The following is a 23,576-nucleotide window of genomic DNA, read 5'->3' as shown; positions in this document are numbered from 1 at the left end:
GTGTCACCAAATGGCACTGATTGGAAACGAGTTCTCACCGCACCAGGATGGGTGCTAAGCCTGTGCTAATTGAGAGCGTACAACACAGATGCTCTCCGCCGGGTCGGAGGGAAAGCAGAGGGCGGTGACGCAGGCAGCTTCTCACATTTTCCCTAAATAATCACCGACGGGGCCGGCTTCGCTTCCAAAGACGCTTTCCTCCTTCTGTACGAGATATGAGACGAGAGAATGGCACACGCGCAAACAGATGAATCCATTTTTATTACCATCAAAGTCATCAACTCAAGTCAAGGAGTATGGTACAGAGGTCACGAATGTAAAAGACATGACCTACAGATGACCACTGGTCCCGGCAAACATTACATCTATAAATACACCTGTAAGTGCATGGCAAAATGAACATGGAATAATAAATACAGTGAGAAAAAGCATTGCTTTGAACTGTGTAACAGTAGTTAAACAGTACTAATTTGCCATCAAAACAAATAAAACAAACTACATGACAGAATCTATTCACATAAAAATCTCTTGTTTTTAAGCCTCCTGTGAAAAATCTAAATAATTATTTTAAAATACTTGAGTGGTACAATTTTACTTGTTGGCACGTTACCAATCTGGCTCAGTACGGAGGAGATATAGTACATGAATTAGAGACAACATAGTCAGTTCTACAGTACATGGGATTGTTTTTTCTCCCCACCTGATCTCAAATCCACAGTTTCGTATTTATTGACAGGCGCATGGTAAATAGTTGCACAACAGACAGGTTTTAATCATTGGTCATTGGTCCACACACACGCTTAGTTTATCGGACAGCAGCCGTGTGTGGCCCGGCTGGCATGAACCATAGACTTCTACTAACAGATACATGGACTTTATCGAAAGGACACCAGGAATCACAGTTTCTGCAGCCAGTCGAATATATTGCTCTATTTCCTCTAGAGTGATCACAGAGAAATACTTCTCTAGTTTGTTATTGATGCTGAAGGGGACCACAACAAAAATTTATAGTCAAGTATAAGCTAAAAGTATATGGAATTAAAAAAGTGTGATGACTGAAAAGCTATAATAAATATGTACAGTCCTAATATTGTTTTTGTTTTTTTTCGGCCCGATAGAAGTGAACAGGTTGAGTCAGTAGATACTGTACGAGCCTAGTTACCACAGTAAAAAAAAAAAAACAGATGCGCGTGTTTCCCTTGAAAGCCACATGTGGTCTGTTAATGCACGTTCTGCTTTACAGTGACAGCCAAGTATTAAGACATGTGGCGTTTGAGTTCAAGGATGTGTGTAAAAATAAAAAAGACAGAGCGAATGTGGCAATCACAAATAAAACATTAGGCAGGAGAGCTGTGGCCTTTGATAAGTAAAGTTTGGCATTTGCGCATCTTCATCCACTTTTATTAGTGGCTTTTATTGTGAAAGTAACAGCAAAAAAAGGGAACACATGCTGTTTTGGCTACTTCTACAAAGGTCTCTATGTACACGATCCCTACACTCAAAACTATTAGGTTCTTCCCTGAGCAGGAAGTTAACAAAGAAACATAGTGTTTGTGTGAAGCTGCCTAGTTAAAAATACAGGACCTAGCATTAAACCCCCCACGTACAGATCTCAGCATTGTCTAATGCACAATAGTATTTAGTGTAGACAGGAAACTTAGAAGGTCACCGTGTATTTACCATTTTAAAGGTGTGTGTGTGGGGGGGCTGCAGTGAAAGGTCAAAGCCAAAGAGAAAAGCTAAACATTTCACTGACTCACAGAACAAATGCTGTAATCGCCAAACTATCTATGAGAAGTTCCCCAACTTGGCTGAAACACAAATGTGTCTTTCTGCATCCGAGAGAAAGATCAGAAAGACGGAGACGTGCGCCCCCAGCTCCACAGCGAGTCTGCTTCCGCTGCGCGAACCCTTTGTTAGCTAGATACAGTAGATGATTCATTTAATCGGACGTAAAACACTGGAAGGTCAGTGACGGGAGAAGCACTGCATGTGAAAAGAAAAGCGCTCGGGAAGCTGCGCGCAGCCTCCGTGAGGTGGGACTAAAGCTGCACGTGAGAGCGAAGCGGAGTCAGTGTCACCATGCTAGCAGCTAATGTACAGGGTGCAGGAGTTGGCGGGAGACTGCAAAGTCACGCGGGAGGGGGGCGGGGCGCCGGTTTAACCCTGCTCGTCCTGAGCGCCGGTCGTCACAGCGTCTCCGTTGCAGCGCGACGCGGGCTCCGCCTCCTGCGGCCCGGCGCCGGCGGCGCCAGCGGCGGCGGGCTCCGGCGCCGGGTCCTGTTGGCTCGTCGGGGCGGCGGCGTCCGTGACCACCACGGCGGGCGCTCCCTCGGGCCCGGCGGCGGACGCGGGGGCCGGAGCTTCGGAGGGCGCGGGCGCGGGAACGGCGTCGGCCGCGGGGCTGTTTGACTTTGACTCGCTCTGCTCGGGGGCTCGGAGCCGCTTCATGATGGTGGTGACGCGTACAGCTTTCTGCGGCGGATCAGAGAACAGACTGCACTGCTACCGCTCCACTGTTGGGTGGGAAACTTCCTGTTCAGAGGAATAAAGGCGTTTACCTTCCATTTGGCTCGGGCGAAGTTCTTCTCTATTTGCGCGCACACGTTTTCCTTGATGTTCTTGTCTGAAGCGGCTCCGCCGGAGATCCTGACGTACAAAGTGAAAAAACAACGGCTTGGCAACACGCTTCACGCCACTACTCGGTTTGCTGCTCGTGGAATCACTGGCAAACCTTATGCGTGGTTAAACATTTGAAGAATGCTCGAGCAGTTTAGCGGCAATCAGCGCGTTAGAAACCTATGATGAAGCTGATTACGGAAACTAGGCGTTTCCAAATGTGAGATCAGCATCGAAGCACGAACGCTGATTTTAATGGTAACCTAAACTCTGGTTATAAGCAGTTGCCCTGTTAACCAACAAAGGATTGGAATGTCACTTCTGATTGCACTGTTGTAATTGGATAATCTAGCAGAACGCAGCCACTCACCATTCGTGGTTTATGGCCTCTTGAGCCGTCAGTCTCTGGTCTTGATCCACCTCCATCAAACGAGCAACCAGAGTCTTAGCTGTCAGAAAAAAACAACAGAAACTCAATAAATTAAAGGAGTTATTCTGTCTTTACGCTGAGGGAGTGAGATGTCGTTGTCTACACATTGTTGACTTTAAAAATGACCTGAATCAGAAATGTCGTCCCAGTACGGAGAGTCAAACTCATAATCGCCCGCCAGGATCTTTCGAAAAAGGTTCTTGTCGTGGTTCTCGTAATCGTCGTCATCCGTTTCGTCGTAGAAGGGCGGGTTGCCCGACAACCTGTGTCAGCACAGAAACAAGGATTCGTCAGGAGTCAAAACACATCAAGCCACTACGTTTGAGTCAGAACTTACAGTATGTACATGATGACGCCTATGGCCCAGCAGTCCACGGGTCGGCCGTACCGCTGTCGGCCCACAACCTCTGGAGCTGCACAAGGGCACAGGAACTTCATCAAACCCTCCGGCAGCCTGAAACCTCATCAGTACCAATACTAGTAGCTAGATGGTAAATTCCTAGTCTCACCCAGGTACTCTGGCGTCCCACAGGGGTCTTTGATTAGTCCATTCTCCAGTTTGGCGAGATGGAAGTCACTGATGACTATTTTAGAATGCTTCAGGCGGTTGTAGTAAACCAAGTTCTCCAGCTACAGACAACGACATATTACAGTGACAAAGGTTGATGTAATATTCATATTTAAGGTCTTTTACTGTCACGGCTAATCAGCTACTGAAGGTTGAGGGTTTGAATTCCAGTGATGGTGTCATGTTCAAAAACTAAAATAATGAGGAGACTAAAAAGATCTAAAAGTTTAATTATCCAGTCCAGACAAAAAGGCTCAAATCAAACCAAAGGCATCCAGATTAATTTTAAAGTTTAAACTATTTCCACTTAGGAGTGGATTGATTTCCATTCAAGCTGACAGATCCACACTGGGAGGCAGCTCACGTTTTGCTACAAGTAATGGTTATACATGATTAGTGAGCCGGGGCACAGAGGGCAGCCAATCAATGCGTAACAGGCTCCGCCGGCTAAATATCACAATTTTCATCAGACGTGTTGCACTTCAGCCCAAATGCGGCGAGTTGTGCACTCGTCACTTGACAGACAATAAATGTCAGCGCTCACACTGCGCGGCACCCGTTGTCTGTTAGTGGTTCATCATCTACAAATTTGCATAGAAAACGTTAACTGATGGTGAAGCAAGTGGGAGAGTTAGTGCATCGCTGCAGTTTTTAAAATTCATAATGAAGAAGACATGAAATGAATTTTTATGCAAACTGATTTGTCTTCTGGGAATTATATATTATAGACTAGGTCTAATTTCTGACCTTTGGCCTTTGACAAATTAGTTTGAAATTATCTTCTGGAGACAACAGCAACTAAAAAACAAGAGTGATTTTCCCTCTTATAACAGACGTCATGTTTACTCATGAGGCAACATAAGTTACCTTGAGGTTTCTGTGGACAATTTGCAGGGAATGGAGGTAGGCCACTGCCTCCAACACCTGTCGCACCACGTTGCTGGTGTCGCGCTCTGAGTAGTAGCCTTGATCCAGGATCCAGTCAAACACCTCCCGGCCTGTGGCGCTGTGGACGATCGGACAGCAAAAACCTTCAGTGTGTGCGTTAATGAAATGCGTTCTCATGCCAGTATTAAAAATATTTAGGTGTGAAACATGATGCTCAAAACAGGAAATGAGGCCTTTAAAGATTATAATATTATAAATTGCACACTTCTTTTTGACCTGTAGAATGTTTTTAATCATTTTCTTTACACTGAGTAAAGAGACTGCCGCAGCCAGCAAACAATTATATCTGGAGTTCTGAGCTGTTCTCCTTCTAAATAGTTTTAGGCTTCAACTGCTCTCTCCCCACAAGGGTAAAATCAACATATACAGTGCAGTGGGCACAAGTTACAGCAAAGACAAGCAGAGAGCTCATCATTCATCTGAACTCACAGTTCAAGGAAAAGGAAGTACTCTTTTTTGGTCTCGAAGACGTCCACCAGCTGGAGAATATTGGGATGCTTCACCCTGAGGAGAAATAAAGTGGGAAAACACAGGGGACGAATGATGTCGGGGACGATGCATTATTCATTGGGCGGCAGAAATATATATGACCTGCTTTAGTGGCCATGCATAATACACGACGCTGTGAGAAGAGGCGGTGATGAAGAACACAGACACACGAGCTCACGTCACAATTCTGAGCTTTTTTTCCACACTGATGTGATTCATTATCTACATGCTCTCAACACTCCCAGGATCTAACACAGGATGGTGAAGGAAGTGAACTGCACTGCATGTGCTGAATTACAATCCTGCTAAACACATCTTCTTTCTGCTCCCACATAATAATTGCTCTATGAATAAAGCGTCATGTCATTTGCCTTGATGGCGAAACCCAACCAACATCCAGCCTGGTCTTGTCATGTCCCAGTGCGTATGATCCCAGACTGTCTGTGCTTCACAGACTGGAATGACCCTTCACGAATGTCCGCCATGCGAAACAGAATAAGCGTTTAAGTGGATTTAAGGTAAATGGTGTTGGAAGAAAACGGAGAGGTCGATGAGTGACTGACAGTATGTGGAACCTTTAAGTTTGAGGCTAAACCAAATAGAGCTCTGCTTTTCCTACATTCAGGCTCTTTGTGTTAAAAACTGTGCTTCATGCTCCGCCAGCCTTTTATTCACAGCCTTTGAAAATGTCATCGCATTTGGTTATTCATTCTAACCACTGATGATTGGAGCACGAAGTACGGCAGCGGAGCACAATCCGCGCCAGCGAGGCGTTTAAGGTGTCATTTTCAGAAGAACGTGTTCTGAACATGCCTCTCGTACAGGGATCCCACCTTCATCTGCATCTTGCTTCGCTGCCTCTTTGTTTGGCGAGGCTGAACTTAGGATAATGTGAGTTTGTCTGAGAAATGAGATCATGACAATGAAGCCGAGATAAACTAGGCGGCGCGTGATCGGTGAGCAAAATGCTGTTTTTCTTTGGCGAAATTGATGCTGCGTGTGAAATGAAATGATGAAGGTGAAACGGCGATAGGAGTAAAAGTAAAAGCCAGTGGCCGACTTTTGGTGACGCATAGCGAATCAGGCCAGACGCCCACAGAGCAACTCACATCTTCAGGATGAGGATCTCATTCTTCGCGGCCTTGCGGACTTTCCTTCCATCCTTCTTTAGAAACTTTTTACACGTGTACATTTTCATGGTAGATTTGTCCTTGGCCCTGAAGATCTCACAGAACTCCTCCCTGAAAAGAAGCATTTCACGGCACTTTAGCTGTAGATGTAGAGGGAACGAACAGGACTCACTGGCTCCCGTACTCACGATTTGACGAGCTGTCCCAGGTCATATTTGTCTGTCACATCCGAAGGATTGTGATAATCCTTCTTCTCCCCGATGGTTAAACAGCCAAACGGCATGGCCACTCCTCACCTGCAGGGGAAACACAAGGAGACCGGCTGATGTCCAACCAGCAGACGATGTGTCTTTGGTTGTGCTGTAATATCACACTGGATGATGACTTGGCATAGCTGTGCCGTCCTTCAGTCGTAAAACAACGCTGTGCGAGCGAGAGACACCTCTAGTAATATCTGGGATACGGATCGTTTCACTTGCTGCGACAGAGGCTTTCATGACCCCGCATTAATGAGGGCGAGAGCCGGAGCGCCGGCCTCGGATTCGACTTATATAACTAATAACTGATAATGACAGCCAGGAGAACAGTTTGCGGCGAGGCAGCGATCTAGAGGGAAAGCAACAGCTTTTCTGTGGGATGAACGTTACGAACCGCGGGGGTCAAAGGGCAGGAGGAGGCTGGGCCCATACGGGCTCATTCGTTTAGGAAAAGACCGGCACAACTTTACAGTGAAGCAAAGGTTTCTGATGAAAAACATTTCCCAATAGGATAAATATTTAAAAAAATTCACTTTTCTTCCCTTAACTGATTTGAGTGTGAATTAATCCTAACAAATTACATATGTATAAAATCATTGTTTTACACTGTCACATGGTATTTTCTAGGAGTGGAAATGTCACGATAGTTTGCTGGAATAGACAGATTTTGATATTTGTCTGTTTCCAGCTCCATGATTATCATCGTCGACAAATATAATGTTGTAATCGAAAAGGAGAGGATGCTGTGTTAAAGGTCATGCTAGGCATCATTATGTATTTAAATAGAAACTTATAAACTGAATCATTGTTAAGAATGTAATAATATTGATTATATTGGTAATGATCAACAAGAACCACATCATTAAACGATTAAACATTCTCCCATCTGATTAGAGAATCCTGGTGGTAGAGTGATTGTTGCCTCTCTCAGCAACGTGTCCTTTAATAAGGCACCAAAGCACTTACTGCTCAGGGACGTGCAGCGCAGCGCTGCACATTCACCGAGCGCTCCTGACCTGGCGTGAGCGCTTCGAAGCAGCCTGAATGCAGGGGCGCTGTCCTCAACGAGCTCTTCCCATGAATAGGAGGTACAAGGTGTTTATTCCCGAGCCGCATAGCGTCCATCTGTGCCCACGGTCTGGTGATGGATGCCCACGTGCTGATGAGCTCAGCGCAGCGTTACGTGTGCGACGGGCGATCTGTCGGCTGCGGCAGGGCTTCGTCTAAATGAGCGCGGCCGAGCCTCCGGTTGCGTGAAAGGAGAAGCGCGTGCTCCCTGAACCCGTTCTCGTCCGAGGCGCGGGGCTGCGTTGTGTAGTCGCAGCGAGCGCCTGACCTTTCCTGCCTCCCTATTTCTCTCTGTCTGTCACTGGCAAATGCTTCGGTCGGTGCCGCGTCGGAGAGGGAAAGGTTCCGCAGGGGCCAGTGGCTTAAATGGAAGATAGCGCGGCATTAGAAAACATCGGGGAAAATCTATAATAGAAGAGGAAACATTGATATTCAGCAGCAGTCCACGGGAGAGTGGTTGGGGTGAAACCGCAGGCTGATGTAGAGTTTAAACAAAGTGTGAAACAGTGTTTGTGAGGGCTTTGTACATGTAACGGGCCCGTTTGGAGCATTAACACCCTGGGCCGATCCGTGCCCCTCGGGAGCGCTGATTTACGGCCCGGGGAGTGACCTCGGCGACGGGTTCAGAGCCCTGAAGAGGGATCCACGGCCTATTAGAGAAGCGCGGCGCCTCCTCCAGCCAGACGAGGCCGCGCACAAATGAGTTTTTTTTTTCCGGCGCCCGTTGGAATCAATGAGGAACCTGTGTCTGGGCGAAGCTTAGGATTAGGCTGAGCACAGCGCCTACACGCACGCTCGGCACTTTTCAGGGCTGCAGTATCGGGGGATTATTTCACCTGCAGCTGAGGTGTAATGCTGGGGGAAGGTTTGTGCGTTGCCTGTTTGCTCTGATAAGCCCTCACGCTGTAGGAGTCTCTCATCACACCCTGAAGTTCCGCAGAGAGAGAAACGGGCTTTTTCGTGTTTGAGAATCTTCTACTTCCTGTTTGGTTTGTGAGTCATTTCTCAGCCTCTGGCTCGGTGGCTGCTAAATGAGGATGCACAGTAGGGATCAGGCCCCATGCATCATCCCATCCTAACGGAAGGCCATTACTGATTGAGTGGAGTCAGCCTTGTGTAAAACCTCCATTTTCCGTCCACAGACCGAAGCAGGAGGATCTCGATCATCGTTCATGTTGTGTTCGTTACGTTTAGTTGCACACCGCGACTTCGGAATGCGACTTGGTTTTAAGGTGCTGCATCTCATACTGCACTGAACCGTTACCTGAAGAGTGGGCAGCATTATCAATCATTACAAATCAATACGAGAGAAGCGATTCACAGGAACTTAAGCTTATTATATAATTGACTCGAAGGATGATCCCATTTTACAAGCCAATCTCTGCACTGCGGGCATATGGTGAAATACTGTACAGTAAATCTTGGAGCATATCTTTAATATGTATATTTGAGGAAAAAACATAGACTTGTCTTGGTGTCATGGTTAAAAACTTTAGTGAGAAAAAAATCTGTTTCTGAATTTTACCGCAACTCCAGTCACGGCAGATGAAACGCTGAACCGGCGTCGAGTGGATCCATTAGTGCGTAGACTGTGTATGAACAGTTTACTCAAGGTGTGAATGTTGATGCATGAAACCTGTCGGCGCACGGCGGCTCCGGCAGACTGCTGCACTGTTGACTGAATATTTCTATATGATCAGTAGAACTGCGCGTGAAAGATGGAAACCAGATCAAAGCACTTTATATGTACATTATTTCACAGTGTGCTGCACAAACTGCATTAATTCAGTGAATCAGTCAATATATTCATGGGAGCCCTTCTCCACAAACTCACCAGGGAGGACGAAACAACATTCTGCAACATCATCACACCACTCTCACACCTCACCCCACAAGAATGATGTCTTTCTGACTTTAAGGGAAAATGACTTCTTGGAATCGTGCATATCAAACTTCGCGTGCAGCGTCTCCGGGGTTTTTTTACTGCACTAATTAAAGTTGCATTGCGGCATACTATATTAGACTTGCCGTTTCAAGCCCCGGCGTGGAGCTGAGAGGGCTGTAACGAGGGGAGAGGAGCCGGGGAACAACAGAGGAAATAAATGAAGCGACGGGAAGCCGCATCAATCAGCGGCGTGTACGGAGCGGGATCAGACTGAGGGTAGCGGCGGAGGTCGGGGAAGCGGCTGCGAGTTCATTTTTCACGGCTGTCTCCTTTTGGCGCGGCCTCGGCGTCCTTCCAGTCCTGGGCTGAAGATCCCATAATTCCAGCTCACTGTGCAGCGCCGCTCGTCCTGTTCGTTTCCCCCCGACGTCACACGTGCCATCGATTCTAATCGTTCACTTGCATTCAGAGAATTACACTGCGCAGGCTGTTATTGGTTCAAAGCAATGGTCTGATTCTGACTCACTACACAGCAAAATACTGCAGAGGGGAGACTTGAGAAAACCCTCACTCATCTCCACTTCACTTCCTCCCCACTTTGTTCCGTCTTCCTGTGCTATTTCTCTCGCTGCTGAATCACTGGCAGCAACAGCTTCTCAGGCTTAGCCTTGCACTCTTCAAGCATCTCAAGGCAAATTGCAGGCCCTTCTGAAAACAGCTCTTAAAGGGGAGGTGACAATGTGGGATCTTGACACGCTGACTGTACTGTAAAAGTGTCACAGGTCTATAATCAATAAATCGCTCCTGCGACTGTCACTTTGCCCTTTTAGCATGATCTGCCCACAAAACCATTAGCGGTTCTGTTTCAGAATGGGCCTGAGACCCTTAAGTGGGACAGTACGCAGGAACTTCAGTCAGCAAACAGCTCCTTATAGGAGGACAACATGCGGTGACGCAGTAAAAAGCTACACAACAGAACAAATAACGTGGACCTGGCCTCAAACACAGTTGACCTGACTAGTAAAAGGTCAGATTTAGCACACGAGCTGAAAAAAACAGAGAAAAAAACGTAAGGTGTCGATTCAAACGGGACACAAAAGCTTTTTGTTGCATTCTGTCTGTTTAACCTGCAAGTCATGGAGACTTTGTGAACATGAGACTCTGTGGTTTTGTTCCATCAATTATTAAACTGATTCAAGCAAGTTTTGTAGATAAGCTGACTCCGCTGCTGGTGCTTGAATGGTAAATGGGGCCTCGGATGGCTTCGGCGGGGGGAGAGGTTTCATTTCCCCGCTATAAAATGCGCTGCGTTACACTTTTGCAGATATGTTTTAAATTATTTGGTACGACTTTATTCAGTTCATTCAAGTGTGACACATTTAGAAAATTATGTTTTAAGATGATAAGAAATTAATGAGAAAATTACACAAGTGATCTTCTGAACAATGGCTCAAATTGTAGCATTCAAATTCTAAATTAGGTTATTACCTGTGTTGGAAAAACTATAAACTCATCTATGTGATTACAGTTAAGGCACAGTAACCTATATTGTACAGCCCAGCCATAACTCCATGTCCACTATTGACCTCAATACGGCTGCTTGAGGGCGTTTCTGAGTGGACGGGACTCTTATTTCTCTTCAGGTAGGATGGTTCATATGTGCTTCCCATACACAAAGAGCACATGAGAACAAATGATAAAACAAATGCAGACATTATATCCAGAGGGAGAACATGGGTGTAAAGACATACATACATGCATGAGCACATGCCTGAACGCATCAACCTGAGGATCATACAGTGCGACCCTTAGTGCCGCGTCCTGTTGGAATACATAGTCAGTGTTTCTAAATTTAGACCAAGAAATGTCCTTCCTGTCAACACAGGACGAGAAGAGCATTTATGTTTTAATTCATGAATTATTGGTAGCATTCAAATCATATATAATGTCCTAAAGGCAGCAGAGAATGATTGGAATGATGTGAACGACTACGGAGAAGTTGATTCGTCAAAGACAAGAGACCATTAAAATCTAATTTGGCAATTGGGGCAATATCCTACATGATATACTGTACAAAGAAATGAAATTGTCTATGTTTCTCTTATTATTTTTAATACAACCATAGTGTAGATGCAGAACAGCAGGGTCCTGACTGAAAACGATCTTTTATTGAGGAGACCCAGTGGCTTCAGCTCCTCCTCGACACCAGTCTTTTCAGAGCCAATCTCATTAGCTCCCAGTCTTCCACACTGCTTCAGTGGACACAAACATTAATTGGCACGCATAAAATCGACAGTACATGAAATATTATCATCCAAAGCCAGGGATAAATAAGGCCGGCTTGGTTTTAATGTTGAGCTCATACTAATTGAATGCCACCACGCAGTGCTGACGCTGAGGCGAATACTGCAAACCAGACACAAGTTATGAGCAGTAAATATAAAGTATTTCAACTGACAGGAGAGGGCTGAACTATTGAAATTCCAAAGGAAGAGAAAGCAAGATCTCACAGTCGGGTAATGTTTGCTTCCATCACGTCCAGTTGCTCCTTAACAGGACCTTTTGGGATGTGAGATCAAATAATGCTAATAATGATAAACACGTTTCTCTGCTGCAATGAAATCCTTCCAGAGGAAACATTAAAAGTAATCATATTAAAAGTAATCTTCACCACAACTGAAATACTCTTTTTCTATATATGCTGTAAATACTGCATATATAAGTTTATGTTTAGAGGTGAATTAACTATAATACGTAGATGCTGTAATGAATGATATAGATCATATACTGTACCAGCATAAATTCTACTCTCTACAGCATTTTGAATGTTGGATTATAGACGTATCAGAATCAATGTCTAAAACAATAGCTGTAATCAATTTGCACCAATAAATATAATAATATAAAGGTAATTTCACAATAAAGTAGCATTTCACCAATAATGTCCATTTTTTAGCAGAAACAATATGATTAATACACTCAAATTTGTGAGTGTATTTGTTATGCCAGCATATGTTTATTGAGAGTTCAACTCCTCCAGACTCTAAAATAGTTCTTCATGTCAAATAAAATAAAGGGCTGACCTTTAAAAATAAAACGTCACATAGCAGCATTTTTAATTCAGCCGGTACCGGTCAGCGGGCTGGGGGTTGGGGACCACTGCTGTAAACCATCCTGTCTAGCGTTGTCATTTCTTTTCACTGTATCTGTGCTCGGCTGCCGCTTTCTACCTCTATCTTTTGTTCTGTCTTGTAATTCAGTTTGAACTGCTCCCTTTTCCACGGGGAAGAAAGGAGGCTTCTTATATGGTTATTTCCCTGGGATGACAGTAGGAGGTTCAGTGCATTAAAATGCTTTTGACAGATGGGGGGGAGGGCTCTTGCTGTTTGAGACAAGGCAGATTTGGAGGACATTTGTCCAGCACCAACGCTGTACATGTTCTCAGCAGGACGTTGCTCAAAGGCCATGCATGTGTGATGAAGGCATAGATCTGTGCGCACGTTAGAATCATTCTGTGTGATGGATTTACAGGATAGGGAGCAAGTTGGTTCTTTTCTTACTTAGAACCTTGTGGGTTCGATGGGTCTGATGAGCCTCAGTGTGAAATCTGATGGAAGACTACCTCCGGCGACGGCTGCTTTGGAGAGAAGCCTGGAAAACTGTAATTGTACCGGTTCATTTTAGTTAATGTGATGGTCGCCTCCTGGTTTGGTTTCTGATTCTATTTATGCTGCGGCATCAGCAACACAGATGTTAGAATAAGACACCAAGCAGTTCAAGCTATACATGAACCATGTTCTGTATTTACTGCTTCTAAAGGAGCTGCATGTACAACATTCAAGCTCTTCAGGCATGAACCATTGTAGCCAAGGAAAATGTGAGACTATGGCTGGAATCTGACCCTGCTTTGATTCATATTTTATTGTCGACCAAAGAAAGCAGACAAGCAGATAAAATTACTTACTGGCGACAAAATACAGTTTATACATACGTCAGTTAACAAACTGGGTTAAAATATGACTGAAACTTTGCTCTAAATGAAATCTTTCAAGCCTCTGGTGTCTTGTTTATTGTCTTCTTTTGTGTTTGTGTAGTGATAGTTTTAAACTTTAAGTAGGACAGCGTGTTCAGGTGGGTTCTACTGTACTTTTCATCACTAATGAGAGCAGCACCCTCACCCTGCAGCTCAGACAGGATGCAGATCATCAGCAGCTGAGCTTCAGGTGGATGATGATCACGTTCCCATTGCAATGTAAAAACACTGCCACCGTGTCCATTCCCAGCCTCTGAAATAGGAAAGTACTGTAGCTACGGCTTTGGATCGGACCCTCTGTCTGAATGAGTAGAGTGTTGCCAGAGCAGAGCCATTCGTTCTCCCTAATTCTACATGTGTTAAGTTAAATCTGTTTGCGATATACTGTACACGTGAATCCCCTGTATAAGATGGCTTTGCTTGCCAGATGCTTGACATAGGTCTTCACAGCAGTAGCAGGGTTATTCACCGACTCTGTCACATACTGTATACAGTATAGCTCAGCTCTGTCTGCAACAGAATCAAGCTTCCGACGGCAGAATGCTGCAGTCTGTAAATGTTCCTTTCATCGGGAACAATAACGACGGCTGCGGTGTCTGCTTTCCGTTTTATCGCATTCGGCTCATCCATATTCTGGTCGTATTTACAAGCTGTTCTCTCTTGGGGGAGAAGGCCCAGCAGGGTGATGGATGCGTTATCTCTCCTGACAGAATGCTCATGGAAGTTGGGATCCCGTCACTGCTGTGCGCCTTGCGACGCTCAGCCAAAGACGCCCGCCCGCACTCCTGCTGAAGTGACGGGAAGTGGAGCAGCTGTATTCCTGCGCTGCCAGCAGGTAAACACATGTCGGAGACGCCGCTAAGTCATAATGGCAGACTGAGCAACCCTGCGGCGGATTAAAAGTTTCAGACGAGCGTAATCGCGTGGCAACAGCCCTGTTTCCATGGCGACGCAGCGGCCGCGCCAGCGAGACGGCGCGCGAGAGCCGCCGCTACTCGTGCGAGATGACATATTTTTCATGGAGAGCAAACTTCTGCCTGCCGCGGGTGTGGGAGGCAGCAGCCTCCCGCTCCTCAGGCCGGAGCCGCCCTGCATATGGCCTGCGTGGCCCTGACGGAATCACACCAGCTCGGCCCACCTGCTCCTCAGCGGAGCCGAGCGGGGCCCCGGTCCCCACGCTGGCCGCACTTCCTGTCGCACGCGCACGCAATCGCCAAGCTGCCCGCAAAAAACGTCATCCGGTTTGTTCCCCAGCCAGTCCTTAAAGTGTTCTAGGCATTCATGCATGTTTCACACCCACAGTGTGATCACATTTGTCCTCCTCAAAGAGACAGAGAGGAGGAGAGAGAGGGGTCCAAACATGGCTGGCCCTGTGCTGCACTTCAGCTGTAGCCCCGCCCCCCCGCGATTAGGCCCGTTCACAGTGCTCTCCTCTCTCCATCCACAGTTCAGGTGCCTGAAGGCAACCAGAGCAAACCTTCTGTACCAGCCAGCGAGTGAGACCTGAGCTGTGTGGACGACAATGAAGTTGAAAAAATAGGAATGAAAAGAAACGAATACTGCACTGTAGGTGGCCACAGTAGTTATAGGGTCTTTAAGCACAGATGTCATTTAGTTTAAGATATTTGAGGGGAAATTACAAAGTACTCATCAGTACCATGCTTACAAGTATTTTTCAGATCTTTTACATACTCCATCAATCAGCAGTTTTTCAGTCTAACTGAATGAACCCAAATCTCCCCCCAAAAAATGTTGTTTTGGTGTCAGTGGAAGGCACGTGGCCGCTCAGGACAAATGTGAAAGTGTGTCAGACTCCCTCTGATTTATAGGGTGACTGGAAACTCACGTGGGAAGGCTCAGAGCATGTAACACATCAAAGGCTGGTGCCACTATACAGCAGAGTGCAATGGTATTTGTTCTGTGTGACCCTGAATCAGAGATGTGTCCATTGTTACTGTGGAAAAACAGACTCTGTCTGTTTAGCTGCCGTGTCTTATATAATAATAATAATAATAATAATAATAATAATAATAATAATAATAATAATAATAATAATAATAATAATAATAATACATTAAATGCACAATAAACCTGGCGTACTGTACTAAGAGCTACGCTTCATAGTAGCAAATGCGTTTCCACAGCACCTATGGCTGGGAAAATTAGAGGCACTATATTGAAAGCCCACAGGTTTGGCCTCTGATGCATGTTTGGCCTTTCTTAAATGAGCTAATGTGGTTGGAAAAGCAGCCTCGCCGCTCTACAAAAACACAGCATCCACCACAAAGCTGCACTCGTGCTTCTTTTCCTCCCACGTGAAGGAAAGAAGCCTCATCTCTGAGGCATTTCTCCAGTCAATAGTAGCAGACTGTACCTATATATACTTCTCCTCCATTTCCTCGCTTTGTCTAGGCAGTGATACAGCTACAATAGCGCCGTCTCTGCGTTTTACGCGAGGAGGAAAAAGGAAAGAGCGGAAAGAGAAGGAAAAGAGAAAGACGCTCACGTAAAACGCTGCAGGACCGGGGGGGCAGGTGACTCAGAGCATGGGGGGTGGGGGGTCAGCGCGGTGGGAGGTGGCGAGATGAATGACTGAGGTGTAAATCTTTGTCATTAATGGAAGCATCCACCTCCACAGGCTCTTTTCCTGAAGTCTGATTAGCTTATCTCCATCTGTGCTCTATGAGTCTTCAGCATTTGAGTTTGAAAACCCGCAGCTACACTGAATGTTTCACTTTAACTGCACGTCTCTGCATTTGCTTGTCATGAAGAATGAATGAGATGTAGAGTACACAGCGTCATGAGTGCTGCTCCCAGTGATAGCCACCTACGGAAGCTGTTTGTTTCTGCCTCCTTTCATGGCCTGTTGTGCAGCAACACCGTTTGGCCATTTTGCTTTATGTAAAATGTGAAATGCTTTCTCTTCACACTTCACCGGCTAATCTTCCCTGTGCCTGTTGTTTGTTGCCTTGGTTACAAAGTCCTTCAGCGTGCCATCATAGTACAGTACTATCCCTGCTGGATGCAGAGGAAAGCATCATTTGCTTTATGTGCCATTTTTATGATTATTCACATCTCTCATTTCTGTTATTTTTAGTCAGCACAGTAGAGATACAACATTCCATGGATCAGTGCTGTGTCAGTGTTTTCTCTCTTCTCCCATCTGCTGACAATGATTTAACAGTGGGCCTCATTCAATGCAAAACTCTGCATCTCATCTCATCAGACCCTATAGTACATGAGTAGTGAGAAGGTCTCAGAACAAGAGGACCTAGACAACAGCATTACACCCTCCTCCTAATAATATATCATTTCAACAAAATGTCTGAACTCTAGAAAGACAGGGTTTTTTTTGCTTCTTCAAAGTGTCTGTAATCAGGACTTTTTAATACCAGCGTATCAAATGACAACGTGGAAACCGCCAGGAAGCGTGAAGTGGGCCGCTGTCGCCCAAATCCTCAACTCCTCTGCGTCAGAGTGTCTGTCAGCTCATTGTTTAGCTGTCCGGCCCACAACTTCACTGTTTTGGTTCGCGCTCATCAATCTCATAGTGTCGTTTTCAGCTGCACAAGGTGCCAGTTTTTGAAGAACAAGCTGTAAATCCCAGACAGATGCAATCAGAACCTAGAGGCTCCCATATGGTGAAACCTGCTTCTTTAAGAGATGAGATGAGATGAGATGAGATGAGATGAGATGAGATGAGATGAGATGAGATGAGATGAGATGAGATCAGATCAGATCAGATCAGATCAGATCAGATCAGATCAGATCAGATCAGATCAGATCAGATCAGATCAGATGCCATTTTGCTTCCTGACAGGGTTCTTCTCTCTGAGCTTTCGCTCGTTTGCAGATCAATAACCTGAAAAATAAAGAAGAAAAAGGCAAAGAGACCCTTTTTATTTCCTCTGGCGACTTTTCTGATTTACCAGCATCCTGCTCTGTTGTAACAAACCTGAGCTCCTGAGCTTCCAACTAATTTGACTGGATAACGGAAAACGCACAGATCACAGGCTCTGACCTCCTTCTACCAAGGTGCCGTTGTTTACGACCAACAATGCAGCGGTTTGTTGCTGCAGGCCGATGCCAGAGCGAGTGGATTTAAGGCTCTGACTCAAAGCGCATCTCTAACCACATCAGCACCGTGACAAACTACCGGAGCATGAGGGCGCCCATCGATTGGAGTCATGCAACTGTTGCTTGTCTTCGGGCTCTATCATGCAATTTTAATGAAAATAGATTTCCCCTGTCCTTCACCTGTGCAACACGCAGGACAACGTGTATGGGAGATAATATCAAAAGAGCCTAAAAACCTCATAACAGAAGTGACACATGGCACAAACACCCAATCTTCATTTTCCTTCCACTGATGCTGCTGCAGCTTCCGTCTGTCTCCATTGTTTAGTAACAAAAGATGTCGATGTCGTTGTGTGTTTCAACACATTTCATCAGCGGCTGTGCAGCGCGGAGCAGAACCACTCTACTGTACACGTTGAGTTGATGCATAAAATGTCACCTGAGAAATTACCTCGCGCACTCAAATATCATGTAAAATGCCGCCTGTTTCCTCAGGAAGGAGTCAGCAAACACCGCATATCGATAAAATGACCTGCCATCCATCACGGGCCCAATCGCGTCCACCTCTGCTCTCGCCACGGCCCTCGCGAATGGGTAAATGAGCGAGCGAGCAGTAGGGGGTGACGGACTAAGTGGTGGAGGCCCGCTGCTTCTGAGGAGAGGACGCTGCCTCGTCCCTTCGTATAGTATGTGCAACCTGCCTGCAGTGGCAGCAGGAATCGATGATGGGGTGAAATATTAATCCATTTCTATTTCAAATTCCCCTTTAAATTTTCTATTGGTGGACGCCAGGCGGAGTGTCTCTTTGATGCTGCACATCACCCTTTGACTAAAGATGAGGTTCGAGGGTTAGAAAAGACCTTACTAGCGGATGCTCCCTCTGTATTAATCATGATTGATGACGTTATTAAAGTCTCTTTTCTCGTTTTTTTACTCACTAATTGGTTTCGTCTTAAAAACAGTGCTGACGTTGTCATTACAAGATAACTGCTCCTATTCCTCCCCTGACAAAAGCATGATGACTTATGACAAAGTTGGCGTCTGTAACTTGTTCCCAGATGTCTGTGACAAGCAGGAGGCAAACAACACTGACACGAGTTATGTCACTGAAGACACACACGTTTTCATTATACGACTCCCTCACCAACACTGAATGGTAAGACAACTTGGGTCGAACCGTCATAAGCTGAACATAATGCTATTAACTGGACAATATGGACTCATAATGTGTTTGTTTTTAATTGCATGGGATGTTTATATGCCCGTAACCTCAACCACACAGCTGATTTTAAAGGTTACTGACTCCTCATTGCTGGACGGAATGTGCGAGATTAGCGGTTTCTGACAAAGCTCCTCCCACATCGAAGCACAGAATAAAATTTATGCTGTAAAAGCTGTAATTCGTTGCTTCAAATTGTTCTCATGTTCTTGTGAAATCTGATTTTGAGATTGGCTCCTCGTCTCCCTGAGGCTGCAGCGCTCCCTCGTTCTCAGACCACACTGGAGCAGGTTGGGTTCAGGATTGAGCCAAGATCCCGTCTCTAATTCTCAATGGAGCTTTTATTCACTTAACCAAGTTGTATTCAAATTATAACAAGTGTCTAGACAAATAAAAATCACAGCGGATGAGCTGGTTCCAAAGCAACAGGAAGTACACAGAAGTATCACTTCCCACTGCCTCGTTTCTCTTCAGCCTTTTTGGCAACACTTACACCTTACTGTAATTGCTTCTTAATGTCTCAGCTCAGACGACCAAACAATAGCTCTTTAGCGGCTAACCGTATACCACAGTTCTTCACCACTAAAGAGCAGCAGAGAATGGGCCACAAGCTCCTCTGACCCGGACCCTGACCCCCAGCCCTCATGGGTCTGCAGGCTGGGTGTGTTTGAAGGCGTCTGCGAGGACGTCGCTGCTCCGGCTCAGCCCGGGGTCAGTTTCCCCGCGGTGCCGCCCCAATGGACCCACACTTACTCCTCACAACGTGATATGGCTCCACTGCACTGCTACTGTGTTACTGACGTCCATGTGTGGCCTGGCTGCCTGAGTCATATGAGGACAGTTGTGACGGGTGAACGGGACCCATTACCTCCAATACCCTAACCCGAATCTACATTTAAGAAATGTTGAACTATTTGTTTTGTTTGTACGGGATGCAAAATTATATATAATCTAAAGCTTCATACTGTAGTAACATTTGCATGACACATTTGTAAGATGGATCTGCCTGCAGGCTGTTTGTAAGTGTTTTGTAATGAGGAGCATGCATCATCTGTGTGTATCGTCTCATTTCCTCTGCAGAATCTTTACATTCTGTAGGTCGTCGGATTTATGTGGGCATAAAAAAATGTTTGTGGCAAAACTCTGTATTTGCACCTGACTCGCGGGTTATGCAGAGTCAATACAACAGTCAGGCTCAGCAGTGGCTCAGGATCCACCTGCGTTTGATTTCACTCTTCAAAGAGACTAACGCTCACAGTCCACACAGAAGCCGGTCCCCTCTCATCACATCAGATCCGACCCGTTCACACACACGAAGGAGGATGCGTTTGATTTAAGCCATTAAACCATTAAAATGGTTCCCTTGTTTAACCCAGGTCCTTCACTCATCCTCCAACGCCACAGTATATTATAATGCCGCACTGGGAGCGTGTCTGACACTACACAACGTCAGCAGCACAGAGACGATTACTCTGCACCTCCAGGTACAGCAGACGCACAATCATCAGGTAAACAAACGACAAAATGGACAAACAAGGAAAGGTTCACGTTGAGCCTCCGAGTGAATGTGATGAATGAAAATCAGTGAGTGTCACACGCTGAACATTCTTCCCAGCCCTCCACATTATAGCATCACTGCAGCATATACCAATTTATGCCTCAATATTGCAGCCCAGCGTGTGTTTTTGTCGAGTACTCAGCACACTCACACTCGACTGTGTGAGAGCACACATGTAGTGCTGACGTTAATTTGTTGTGTGGCTCTTGAACAGGGAATTACTGGCACAGGATTCTCACAGGGGCCATAAAGTTTTTATTGAGCACAAATGAATGCAAGATATATAGATTTTTACATTTTGGAGAACCTGCCGCAATCTGCTGTTGCCTGCTCCAAACTATTTAAACTGTCATTACAAGCATCATGACTTAGCGCATTTTGCATCTGTAAGAAAACAAAAGCAGGCCGTGCGTTCCTTGCGTGCGCCTGCAGCTTTGACTGAATTGAGAGGATGCAGAGCTGAGTGGACTTCCCTGGAGAGCTAATTGTGTGCAGTTTGCCAGGCTATGTGGTAATCGGCTGTGCTCTCCCATAAATGCTGCTGCTGCTGCTGTGACAGGGCCACCTGGGGTCCATCGCAGGTCTGGACCTCTTCAGGGGCCGAACAAATCATGGGTGACGGGTCTGTACACTACAGCGTGGATGGAAGCACTGACCTATGGACAAAATGCTTCCAGGGTGAAGCAGGATTTTTTCCACTTCCTGTGCTGATCTGTGGCTGAGTTACTGTACAACACATCATGATTGTGTGTCTAAATGTAAGACTAAAATAATGGATGTCAGGTGACTTCAGAACCAAATGTCAGAGCCCTATGAGCTTATTTTAAGGCTGAACATGGGACATAAATCTCATACTGTAAATATTAGTGTCAGTCTCTCACAGGCTGTGTCATTGAAATCCTAATATATCTACCACGTGATAAACCTGGTCACTAACAACTCTCAAGTTTTGAAATCAAAAGATATAAATTAATAACTGTTAGATTTGTTAGAATTATGTCGAAGTCCTTTACGCCGTGTCTCACAACAACAGTCTCATGTTAGACAACATTACTGATCCTTGACACACTGTGTAGCGGGTCTTTTCAAATTAAAAGTTGAGGCTCTGTGGGCGAGTTGGAGCGCATGGTGCGTTTAAATGCTTCTAGCGTGGCATCAGCATCTGCACAGATCTGCAGCATCAGCACTTACGTGCCTAAGTCTGAGTTAGGACTGCTGGAATAAACTCCTGCAGTGCTGAAAAACACACTTACTGCCACATTAGCATTTTACAGTATGTTTTTAATGAATATTCTTATAATTACTGCAATGCATATTCCAATAAAACATATTAGTATTTTGTTTGCAGAAAAAACGTTACACTGGACGTTTAGTTTGTTTTGTTCGTTCGAACTGATTTTTATCCGATCAGTGAAAAACTTTGTGGACGTGACATCTAGAGAATTGATTGCGGTTCATTTTACTGATGGGTCGATCGAAGCTAGTAAATTATGTCGAAATTCTAATGTTCTTCGTTGTGAAATTATGCATTATGTAACGTTAGCGTTAGTTTTATGAACAGACTCAAATGCATCGATTAAAAAGAGCGAAAAAAGATAATGTCATTGCGTTTCCGAGGTTTGCCTCAAATCCACCGATTCCCGACATTTGAGCGACAAGACATCACAACTTACCTTGACGCCAAATGCCGCCTCTAAACGTAAGATCCAGCAGCCGTGAAAGTGGACTTGGTCCTCGGTGAACCCACCCCCTGCTCCCGCGGCGCGACGCGTCCCTGGGAAGTTTGGACAAATAAAAGTAGTTCTGCGTGGAATTCTCGCGCTCCTGCGGTCGCTCGTACTGTACTGTACCATCTGTTGTGCCTGTGCGCGTCGAGCTCTGAAGAGAGAGGAGGACGGGAGAGGTGGTGATGGTGATGGAGGTGAGGGGGGGGGCGCAGCATCCAGAGCGCACGGCGCACAGGACCGCGCTCAGAGCCGCACGCAAGAGTCGGAGACGAAGTGAGAACAAGTTCAAACCTCGACATATGTATTTAGATATATTTCACGGATTAAGGAATCGGCGTGGAGCTGCGCGTAAAGCGAGCGCCCAGAGATGCGCGCGCACGCGCTTTCCTCTCACTTTAACTTGTTCAAAAAACAAACAAACATACAACTGTGCGACAAACAAAAAAATCACTTCATATATTTTGAGGTGAATAAACCCTACCTGCAATGTATTATCAGGTTTATCACCCAAACATAACCTGAACAAGAAGATCTTTAATACAAACGCTAAAAACTCCACTGAAATAGTGACCAATAAATATACTTTTATTTTGAAATGCTAAGTATATTGGTTTTTAAATATGATGTTTCTGGTGTCACAGTCCAGAGGGCATTTAAACACTGACAGAGGCACCTGTGACCCAGTAATGTCTGGACTGTGAAATGATGTCAGAAGACATCGTATGTGCCTCCTGTGTCATGATGTAACTATATATTAAGCCTCGTTCTCCTGCCAAATCAAAAATCTCCAGCTGGCTTCTGGAGATTAAATCATGCTCCAACATTCCACAGTTTTTTCCAAAGCCTCTGGGGCCAAGATGTCCACATGTGTTACACAAGAAGCGTGAGGGTAAACATGTAACCTACATAAAGGCATGAAGTGAACGCTGCGAAGGCTCATGGATCAAGACATTGGATGCTGGGAAGCCTCATGGTTTTCCCTTGATGTGACAGATACACAATGAACAATGCTCCACGTTCACAACAATATAAATCAAAGGCTATACTGGTGAATGTGACGTATAATAATTCTTCATCTTCTTCAAAAAAACAAAGGCTGCCTCTCCCTCCTCCGGATGCTGCTGCCTCCTCACACACTGCAATCTGCTGAAGCAGGTGAGGACGGAGCCTCCCGCCCAGGATGAATGTTCTTGGCGGGGTGCAGACAGATAGTTGACCTTGATGCTTCCGAGTGTCACAGGCAGCCACAGACAGAAGCCAGGCTGCCATATTGGCCATTTGCAGAACATCTCCTGCCAACTGGGATCATGGTTCCTCAGCTGTTCCCAGTGCTGTCCCCAGTCTTGGTCACTCTGATGATGGAGTGGTGGAGGAACATAGCAACATAGCAGGGTCACGCCAGCCTGTTACAAAACGCTAAGACTTGTTACAATAAAACATTTAGAGGTTTCATGTCCATTAGAAACGGTGCAAGAACTGGAACTGAAAAAACAGCTAGTGGGACTCTATAATAACAAAATAGTTCATTTTCGTTCCAAAGGAAACTTGTTGGACTCCTTGCTTTTTTT

At 45.5% G+C, this 23,576-nt stretch overlaps 1 protein-coding gene across 1 annotated transcript; it reads right to left on the bottom strand.

Annotated features, from left to right (window-relative positions):
• Positions 1 to 242: 242 nt before the first annotated feature.
• LOC114855792 (caM kinase-like vesicle-associated protein) lies at positions 243 to 22,313 on the bottom strand. Its single transcript, XM_029151268.3, has 11 exons — positions 21,955 to 22,313; positions 6,373 to 6,480; positions 6,164 to 6,295; positions 4,995 to 5,069; positions 4,485 to 4,623; positions 3,559 to 3,679; positions 3,387 to 3,462; positions 3,176 to 3,312; positions 2,990 to 3,068; positions 2,562 to 2,649; positions 243 to 2,475 (listed from the first exon to the last, which is right to left on the bottom strand). The coding sequence occupies exons 2-11, from the start codon at positions 6,465 to 6,467 to the stop codon at positions 2,161 to 2,163; spliced, it is 1,257 nt and encodes a 418-aa protein (XP_029007101.1). The 5' UTR covers positions 6,468 to 6,480; positions 21,955 to 22,313; the 3' UTR covers positions 243 to 2,160.
• Between the last annotated feature and the right edge of the window lie 1,263 nt (positions 22,314 to 23,576).

This window comes from Betta splendens, chromosome 5, assembly GCF_900634795.4.
Source record: "Betta splendens chromosome 5, fBetSpl5.4, whole genome shotgun sequence".
Lineage (NCBI taxonomy): Eukaryota > Metazoa > Chordata > Actinopteri > Anabantiformes > Osphronemidae > Betta > Betta splendens.
The sequence above is the reverse complement of the archived record's forward strand: the minus strand, read 5'-3'. Positions and strand labels throughout refer to the sequence as shown.